The sequence below is a fragment of the Brassica oleracea genome, chromosome C1, assembly GCF_000695525.1.
Source record: "Brassica oleracea var. oleracea cultivar TO1000 chromosome C1, BOL, whole genome shotgun sequence".
In the NCBI taxonomy this organism is placed as follows: domain Eukaryota; kingdom Viridiplantae; phylum Streptophyta; class Magnoliopsida; order Brassicales; family Brassicaceae; genus Brassica; species Brassica oleracea.
Genome location: NC_027748.1, coordinates 34,887,601 through 34,898,354, shown reverse-complemented (window position 1 = coordinate 34,898,354; position 10,754 = coordinate 34,887,601). Strand labels below are relative to the sequence as shown.

The following is a 10,754-nucleotide window of genomic DNA, read 5'->3' as shown; positions in this document are numbered from 1 at the left end:
GGCTAAAAGGGTTGCTAGAAGATTTTGGTTTCAGTCATGGAGCAGTCAAGATTTGGTGTGATTCTCAGAGTGCAATATGTATATCCAAGAACAATGTCTTTCACGAGAGGACGAAGCATGTGGCGAGGAAGTTCTATTTTGTGAGAGATATCATTGAGAGTGGTGAAGTAGATATACATAAGATTCATACAAGCCAGAATCCGGCTGATATATTGACAAAAGGTGTACCTGTGAGCAAGTTCAAGTCAGCATTAGACTTGCTCAGAGTCCTCAAAGCCTGAATTGGCCGAGGCACTAGCTAGAGGTGTAAATCCAGAAGGTGAATCCACGGGGAAGAGATCATGACTTGTGTTGAAGGTGAAGTTTAAGGGGTCTCAGAGTTCCAGTATTTCAGCTAAGGTGGAGATTGTTGAGTATTGATAGCTTTATACTTACGTCTTGTAAACACTCTGAGGGAAAATAAAGGTTTTAGCTGACTCGGTTATGTTATCCGGTTTGGAGTAATCAAGTTAGTTAGAGTCTTGGTTAATTCCGGTTTTGTACATCCTTCAATATAAAAGGATAAGTCAGAGTTGGTTAGCGTCTGTAACAGAATAGTAAGCTCAGGTCGTCGTCTTCGCGAGAGAGTCTTGTTCAGAGAATTCGAGTCAGTGATAGAGTGGATTTGCTGGATTGATTCTAGCTCCAGTGAGTAATCTCTGCACATCGCAGGATAACACTGGGTAAACAAACTCTTGTGTCGATTTATTGCTTTCTTTGATTGCAAGATCCAAACGAGTGATTGATCGTGTGATTGAGAGATTGAGAGAGATCGAGGGTTTCGCGTAACACCATGTCCATATTAACGTCGGAGTTATATCTGGATCCCCAAATAGGAAGTTGGTTCTGATTGGACTCTTCATGTTTATTGCTCTTCGAAATAAGCTTTTCAAGGTCACTGCCCTTGTGTGTTTTTTCTTTTATTTATTTCAATGCAGTTTGAATACGTGGGTTTTGTAAATTATAACACACAATCATTGCCTCGAGAAGATAACATAATCAATAGTAGCAGAAGAGATGAGTAGAGTTTCGAAATCTACCTGTTCACAAATGTTTAATCCAACACCCAAGTTTGTATTAGACTATGTGAGCCAGAGACTCTTTCTGATGCAGAAGGTTCAGGACACAACATTGGGCCGAGTCCACAAACACAGAAACAGAGTGTCGAGCCCACAACACTTTCTGCACTAGCCGTTAACAAACAGTGTTGTCATCAACGTACGGAGAAGACAGCTCACTGTCGGAAGACTACAGCTCAAGACCTCTTTACCTTTAACAGATTCCATTGCTTAGATGCTGATGCTGTAGTATGACAAGAAAAGCCCTTATGAGATGCTGCATCAAACACCACCGTTGTACACTGCCCTACGAGTCTTCGGTTGCAAGTGCTATCCATCAATGCGTCCATATATGGCAAATAAGCTCGATCCAAAGTCCTTAGCCTGCGTTTTTTTTGGCTATAATGAGAAATACAAGGGATACAGATGCTACTACCCACCAACAGGAAAAGTTTCATCAGTAGGCATGTCCTATTTGATGAAAACTCATTTCCATATGCTGATCTATATCGACGGTTTCATAAAGATTCGAGTTTCTCCTTACTCAATGCCTGGAGAGAAGCATTCTTACAACCGTTGAGTAAGACTGCTCAACCAAGGCTAGACATCCAAGAAGAACTCCCATCTCGCCGTGATGCTCAAGTAACTGAGCCAGTGTTGGTACAAGAGCCTCCACCAACCCCACCAGTCGAATCAGAAGATGAGTCTGATCCTGAGAATGAAGATATGAATCAAGGTCAACAAGTTGTGGTAGAAGAGGTTGAGGCAGAAGAAGATGTTCAGGTAGAAGAGGAAGCTCAGGCAGTACATCCTATGACTACAAGAGCCCGAGCTGGAATAATAAAACCGAACCCCAGATACGCTCTGTTCACTATAAAAGATGAATTTGCTGAGCCTAACTCTGTTAAAGCTGCTTTGAAACATAAAGGTTGGACAGCTTCAATGGGAGTAGAGATTAACAATATGGAGGAAACAGAAACATTTGAGCTTGTCCCACCTGCGGATGATCAAAACCCATTAGGCAGCAGATGGGTGTACAATAAAGAGAAATTCTTATGGCAGTGTTCTCACACTAAGGAGTAGACTGGTGGCGAAAGGAAACGAACAAGAAGAAGGCATAGGCTATATTGAAACCTTTAGTCCCGTGGTTCGCATTGCTACTATAAGAGCTGTTCTTCATGTTGCCGTAATGAAGAAATGGTCTTTAAAACAGCTTGATGTTCAAAACGCCTTCTTGCATGGTGATTTAAAGGAGACAGTGTATCTATTACAACCTCCAGGCTTTGTGGATTCTGAGAAGCCAGACTATGTGTGGAAGTTAAAGAAGGCTATCTACGGCTTAAAGCAAGCTCCTAGAGCTTGGTTTGATAAGTTCAGCTCATTTCTTCTTGAGTTTGGATTCAAATGTAGCTTCCCAGATCCTTCATTGTTCATATATCATCAAGGTTCAGATGTTATCTATCTCCTCTTGTATGTAGGCGACATGGTCCTAACTGGCAACAACAATCAGCTCCTTGACAGTCTGCTTGCTCAGTTGAACAGCGTTTTCAGAATGAAAGATATGGGTCCAGTACATTATTTTTTTGGTATCCAAGTCCATTATCACCAAGAATGACTATTCATGAACCAAGAAAAATATGCTACTGATCTTCTTGTTACTGCAGGCATGTCTGATTGTGCTCCTATGCCAACACCACTCCCACTAAAACTCGACAAATTTCCTGGACAAGACATTGAGTTCCCTGATCCGTCGCACTTCAGGAGCCTGGCAGTCAAGTTACAGTACCTTACACTCACCAGACCTGATCTCCAGTTCTCGGTGAACTACATCTGTCAAAGGATGCATGCTCCAAGTCAATCTGACTACACTCTTCTAAAAAGGATTTTACGTTACGTCAAAGGAACTCTGCAGCTTGGTATAACAATTCAAGCAAACACCGACTCAAAGCTTCTATGCTATAGTGACAGCGATTAGGCCGGCTGCAGAGAGACAAGACGTTCCACTGGCGACTTCTGCACTATGCTTGGTTCAAATGTAATCTCATGGTCTGCTAAGCGTCATGAGACTATCTCCAAATCATCAACCGAAGCTGAGTACAGGACAATGTCCATCGCAGCTTCTGAGATAGTATGGCTTCAGAATCTTCTTGCGGTAATGGGTCTGAAGCAGGATAGGACTCCATTACTCCTCTGTGACAATCTCTCAGCAGTTTGCTTAACGGCTAATCCCATGTTCCATAAACGGACAAAGCATTTTGACTTTGACTATCACTATGTTCGAGAACGTGTTGCTCTCAAAGCTCTCGAGGTCAAGCACACTCCAGCCTCACTCCAGCTCGCTGATGTGTTCACCAAGTCTCTGGGCCAAGACGCGTTCTTCAAGCTACGCAGCAAACTTGGAGTCTCCCGTCCTCCGATTCCAAGTTTGAGGGGGGGATATTAGACTATGTGAGCCAGAGACTCTTTCTGATGCAGAAGGTTCAGGACACAACATTGGACCGAGTACACAAACACAGAAACAGAGTGTCAAGCCCACAACACCTTCTGCACTAGCCGTTAACAAACAGTGTCGTTACGTACGGAGAAGACAGCTCACTGTAGGAAGACTACAGCTCAAGACCTCTTTACCTTTAACAGATTCCATTGCTTAGATGCTGATGCTGTAGTATGCTAACATGAGCTTTAGGGTTTCCTTTACTTGTGTATATAAAGACATGAACACATTGTATAGCCGCTTAAGTTGAAAGAAATAAGAAAAGTGTTATCTTCTTCTTCATTGATTCATAGAGATTCACAGTTTGAATTCGTGGGTTTTCATTTGATTTGCTGTTGCTTTGAGTTTGTTTTTTTGTGTGTCGTCTTTACTCGGTGAGAAAAAAAGTGATTGTTTTTTGTTTTCGGATAATAGAATGACAAAGGTTTAGCTATCATCGCATAAGCCATCTTAGACCAAACGTCTATTGTTAGTTGATCATGTATGTGTAACGACCCTGGTTCTGTTAACCAATGAATTGGTGGAATGCGAGACGAGCACCATGTAAAGACGACATGGCTTATGCATTATCTCCAATGAATCTTCACTGTGTTTTGCAGTTATGCAGACCTGAAACCACCAACCTCACGAACTCCTGCATCAACAGGTCCCAACGAAACATCATCTGCACAAGAAAACGATCAAGAGTTGCCTCGAGGCAGTGACGTGCTACTGGAATTTTTTTATGGAAGTGTGTAATAGGTATCTTAAAACCATATTTAATAAGTGTGTTAAGTTGAAAGTGGCATTCTCAGATTTTTGCTTGTTGTTTGTGGATGAACACGACTCAGCCTTCTTCTGTACCAGCAAGAAGCATGCGCAGAAACTGTAACCATTGTGACAGACACTTCTTTTACTTGAGAAGACAATGCAGCTGATCAGCCGAAGCCAAGACCTTTGTCACCTATACTCACCTATACTCACAATGTGAGATTAGAGATAGATTGGCTGCTTTAAGCAGTGTTCAATTGTTATTACTTCTTCTAATGTGAGCTGAGTGTCTTAAATACTTGCAGGGACGAGGACATGAAGCCTCCAACATCACCGCTTCCATATCCGGTCATCAATCATTAGTTATGTGTGAATCGAATTGGCCTTAACTTCAGATTTCTAAGAAAAGTGAGAGAGAGAGAGAGAGATAAGACAACTCATTTTTGCATGTGTGAATCAGTGAGATTATTTGTAGTGTAATACAAACATTCATCTTTCTTTGGGTTTCTGAGTTGGTAACCTCATTTGTCTCCCTCTCGTATAATCCAGACAAGAAATTTAAAAAGATAACAAATATGAATATGTATATGAAAATATCTAATACTAATAAAATGCAAAGAAAAAATAATATACAATATGATAAATAAGTAAAATTACCATATGTTGAATTGAAGTTTGTTAATTTTATTTTTAATAAATTGAGAAATGATTGTTTAAAAAATATATTATACAAAAATAGTTTTCAGAAACGCCGAGATGAAATGTCAACCGAATAAATATAGGCTGCCTTTAAATTTACAACTTTAAAAATCTATTTAGAATTTTATAATAGATAATTGTTATGCATTTAAATAAAAAGTGTTAAAGAAGATAACATTACGATTGCATAAAGAGTTCTGTTGGAATTTTGTTATTTAAGCATGACACATATATATGGTAGTTGTAGAATGTATATGTTTTGGAGATCCGACAAGCTATGTAAACTTTTCAATGAGGAAATGTTTTACATCTAATTCAAAAGATGTGGTAAAAAATATAATGTGATGATTACATATGGTTTTAAAATATAGTTGTCTGGCGTATGTCAGTTTTAGTATTTAGACAAAACTATGTAACATTTTAATACTGAAAAATAATATATATGTAAAGCAGAAGAGGTTGTAGATAAAATAATGTGATGAAAATTATAAGAAAATTGTCTGGTGTATGTCACTTTTCTTTTTTCATATTATAAGAAAATTTGAATATTTTTCTTTTGCTTTTCATTATATTAAAGTTTGATGTTTTCACTTTTTCTTTATTTTATATCATGGAAAAATCAAAAATACTAATTCCAAAACAAAATGGAATATCGAGATTCAAAATAACAACAATATTCAACATTCAATGTATAAACACACTAAGAACACATGAAATTCAAAACTAATTTATCTCCTTGAGTAGACTATTCTTTCATTCTCTTTATATTTCGATATGAATGTTGGCAGCTCAACAACATTGGCTTGATCAACAACTCTACCAACATCATTGATTTGATCAACAACTTTACCGTATCTAATTTTCTTTACTCTTCACAATATCTCGTGTTGCATCCCTTTTAAAATGTATTCAAAAAATTGTTGAAGCTTATTGTAACAACTCAAATAGCTACTTTGATTCATGACAAAATTTTTTTTTTTTTTTTTTGTGAAAGAATGTTAAATTTATTCAAATCAAAAAAGACCTTTGTACAAACTAATGCAACTTGAGTTTAAGCTTGTGTGATAGTTTTGAAACAAATTTTGTGGAGTAGAGCCCGTCTAATCTCTAGACGAAAACCAAACCACCATCGCGTTGTTGAAAGATGTTCCAGCTCATCCCCGAAGTGAACTGATTCGGTTTCGTATTTGCTTGTCAATGAACTTGATAAGAATGCTCGGAGGTGTCTGAACCTGGCCGTGTCTCCTACCATTTCTCTCCAGCCAAATACTGTGCACTGAAACTTGAAAAGCGTATCTTAGGAGGAACCTTGTCTCCCCTGAGACAGTGTGTGTCGATATAAGATCAAGAACTTGACTCCATATATGTGAGTAGTTCTGTCCAAGTAGCTTCCTTGTAAGGTTCCTCCAAATAGTCTCTGTGAAGGTGCAGCTAAAGAAAAGATGATTTCGGGATTCGACTGCAGAGTTACAGAAGATACACTGAGCGTTTGCCTGAGAGTTCCACTGCAGCAGCCTATCTCCTGTTGCCAGGCGATTATGTACAGCAAGCCAAGACATAACAGAGTACTTTGGAGTTGATCCAGCAAACCAGAGACCCTTATACCACTGAACTTTTGACTGCGGCACTCGAATAGAGTTCCAAGATTGGTGTGTGTCGAAACAAGGTCGAAACACATTGCCTTTCCCTTTCCACTTAACCACATCGTCCTCTTCTGTAAGCCCCTGGACTCTCAACTTCAGGATCTCCTTATCAATGGTGATTAAGTGTTCTGCTCTGTAGCGGCGGCTCCGGTAGTTTTGAATAACAAACTCGACGGTGGCATTGAGATTGATCCCAAGCGCGATGCAACGTTGCATTTCTGTGATGTCTATTATCCTCCCCAAGGGGGACCACACATCAAACCAGAAAGAAGTAGTAGTTCCACTTCTTATTTCTACTTGTACAAAAGATCTGGCCAGAGTTCTATACTTCAGTAGCTTCTTCCAAATCCAAGAACCAAGAGAGCTTGTGTCGCCGCTGATACTCCAGAAGGAGCCCTTTCTTATCATGACAAAAAAATTGATCTAAGTATATATATATATAAACGTTTATTTAATCATTCACTTAGTCTCTCTAACATTTTGTAAACACTGCGTGTACATTGTTTATACATTTTTGTTAAGTTGAATTCATTGAATCTTATCGATTAAAACATCAACATTAGCAAAAAAAATTAAATGATAGAAAACCTTGTAATCTAATATTGTTCAGAACAGATATATGATTGACAAATAGAAGATGATAATTCAAATGAATCGGTTGATCATCTAAAATGACATGTTACTATGATCTTGGTTGTCTCTCTTCAGTTTGGGTACACTGATCTCTTCATTTATACTCATTTCTCCAGTTATACTCTTTGGTTGTATTGTAATGCAGTTTATGATCCAACCTTTCTGATTCTGGTACAAGTTTAATTCAGACAGTAATATTATCAGGTTGTGGTCTGTTCTGTTTTATCTGCAATGCATTAACACTGTGTTTTGCACTTACGTAGACCTGATACAGATATGAAAATTCAACTGCGAGTGAGTCAATCGATACTAAACAAGCACCCGAACATAAAAAAGATAATGATCCAAATGCATCGAAGAGTAATGGAGAAATCGAATATGTAACCGCGAGAGAGATTCGGTTCAAGTCCGTGAATAATTCAAGGAGGAGTTGTTAGATTTTGTGAAGTAAGCCAAGAAAATATCGAACAAGTAAAGTAAACCGAAAACCAATTGAACCAAAGTTAAATTATCGAGCCGGTTTATTTTGTTTTTACAAGTTAATTACTTTAAAAGGAAATTAAAGATTCTGTTTCGAGAAAAAGGAAATTAAACATGAGACAACAAAAACAAAAAGAAATTTTGTTTCTTCATATAAATTAGAATTAGAGCTTGATCCGCGCTTCCGCGCACATATTTGTTTTCACTTATATTTATATTATTTAATTATTTATTGGTTAATATTTTTAACATTTACCATATTTTAAATTTTTTATAAAACCAATAATTAAATAGTTTATATGCTATAAAAATATTTGACCCATGCGTCCATACTAAACATTCGACAAATATTGATCCATTGATATCTTTGAGTAATATTTCAAATATTTTGATTAGATATGAAAAGATTTAGATATATCAGAGAAAAGAATATTCAATTATAAACATTAAATACTGATGTACAAGTATTTCAAAAATAATTAAATCTTATTATATACAAATTTATTGTTGAAAATAATTAATAATAATTATTCCGGAATCTTTCATAGCAATTGTTTTAAGAAATGATTTAATAAAATAGGAAAAATATTATTGCTTAAAGATAAAATCATTTAATATTTTAGTGGCATTGTCTTGTAAATAAGTTTTAATTTTTAGGATGAATTTAGAGCAACCTCAATGGGGGGGTTCTTGCTCTTGGATTCTTAAACATACGTATATGTGTATGTATATATTATATATACGTATGTAATTGTGGGGGTGTTAAGCTTTATGGGAAACCCAACCGAAGTTTCTCACTTATAATACATACACATATATGTGTTTTAAAGACCTAAGACCAACCGCAACGGCGGTCCGTAACGGGTCTGTGGCCCAAATCCTTAGCTTTTTTACAATTAAAAAATTGTGAATTGGGCTCAGCTTTAGACGGATCGGTACGGATCAGTCCGTAAATAAGGCTTCGAAGGAGCAAGTCCTTACTGCACGTGGCGTCTGATGGTTGGCCCGGCGAGATGTTGTGTTGGGTTATGTCGAAAAAAAAAACATTCGCGGCCGAAGGTGAGAAAAAAAAATCAGAGCTCTCGACGAAAGGCGATTTCTCTCCATCTTCGATTTCTCTCCATCTTCGATTTCTCTCCATCTTCGATTTCTCTCCATCTTCGATTTCTCTCCATCTTCGATTTCTCTCCATCTTCGATTTCTCTCCATCTTCGATTTCTCTCCATCTTCGATTTCTCTCCATCTTCGATTTCTCTCCATCTTCGATTTCTCTCCATCTTCGATTTCTCTCCATCTTTCAATTGGGGATCTTTTGGTTTGTAGTTAGGGTTTCAATCAATTTAGTTAGCTAGAAAACTCATCACTTGTTTTCGGTTTCAATTCGTTTTCGTTTTTGTTTTCGGTTTCAATCGATGTAGTTAGGGTTTCAATTCATTTTTGGTTTCAAAACGTATCTGTATGGTTTCCTGTGGCTTATATTTTTCTGGTTTCAAAACGTATTTGTACGGTTTTCTGTTAGCTTAATGTGTAGCTAGTAAACTGTTTAGTTGATCATATATCTAAGTTAATGTGTTCTTAAACTCCCTAGTGAATGTGTTCTTAACATAGTTTCTGGTTTTTTGTGCAGGCCAATGAACATGGGACAAGACTATAGCTACACTCAGCCTTCATCAGAGGAGTTCGACATCAACTCTTTACTTGAAGCATAAGCTGCTCTCTACGGGGATGAAGCTCAGAGTAGCTACATAATTGCAGAGGCGGATCAGTACCCACCAGAACCTGAGGCTGATGAAGGAATCCCGAGGACATGCTATTGCGGTAGTGAGCTTGTTGTTGAAACCTCGTACACTCGTAAAGATCCAGGAAGGAGGTACTTCTCCTGCAACAACGTTGACGATGGAGACTCCCACATCTGGAAATGGTGGGATGTGGCGATTCAAGAAGAGCTTCGTGAAACGCATACACAACTTAGGATGGTCAAGGATCAATTCTTTGAGAGTGACCAGAAGGTGGCTAAGCTTGAGAAGATCGTGGGTGTGTTAACTAAGAAGACATCAGTGATGAAGATTAATAATTAGTGTTTCTTCGGGATGAGCATATTCATGAACGGTTGAAAAATGATTTAATCGAAAATATTTGGAATAAATTTGGTGATGAAGATTAATAATTAGTGTTTCTTGATTTCTTTATATTTATCATTGTATCTTTTTTTGTATCATGCAATTAATAAAATTTAAAATTCAATTTATAAAAAAATACTATAATATTCTTAAGGATTAATTTTGTGAGATGTTTTTGTGGAAAATTGTTTCTTATATTTCAGGACGAACTGGGGCAATGTCTTCTTTCTCATTTGACTACTGTTTTTTGGATGAGGTCACTGCTTCAAATCTAAATGAAGACAAACTTGTGAGTCAATTTAGTTAGTAAAATAAATGGTTTAATCTATTATGTGTCTTTACGTTATTTGTTTGCAGTATCTTCCTGTGGGAGCTACGAGTTCTACTCCTTTGCACAAACAATGCCAAGAGACGATACCGGTGAACAAAGAGGGAAATTTATGGAATGTGAAATAAACTCTTATGTGTAATCTTTATATTTAATCATGTTTTTATTTAGGAATTTTTCTATCTTTATGTTTAATTATTGTTTTTATTTTTAATTGTTATATTTATATGTTTAATTTTTATTTTTTAAGTTTATTTCTAGTATTTTATGTTAAGTTATTCTATTTAATCATTCAATATATAAAAATTATATTTCACTAAACAAAAAAAAAATTATATATTTTTATCCTAAGAATTCCAACTTCGGAATCACCATTGTACACACATTTTTCATAAGAGTCCTTAACTATTCAAAAATAATAATAATAATAATAATAATAATAATAATAATAATAATAATACTAATCTAATCCTAAGGACTCCACAATGGGTATCACCATTGTGGATGCTC

General features: G+C 36.7%; 1 protein-coding gene across 1 annotated transcript; it reads right to left on the bottom strand.

Moving 5' to 3' along the window:
- Positions 1 to 6,194: 6,194 nt before the first annotated feature.
- LOC106338330 lies at positions 6,195 to 7,091 on the bottom strand. Its single transcript, XM_013777339.1, has one exon. It carries the CDS (start codon positions 7,089 to 7,091, stop codon positions 6,195 to 6,197), a length of 897 nt encoding a protein of 298 aa, XP_013632793.1.
- Between the last annotated feature and the right edge of the window lie 3,663 nt (positions 7,092 to 10,754).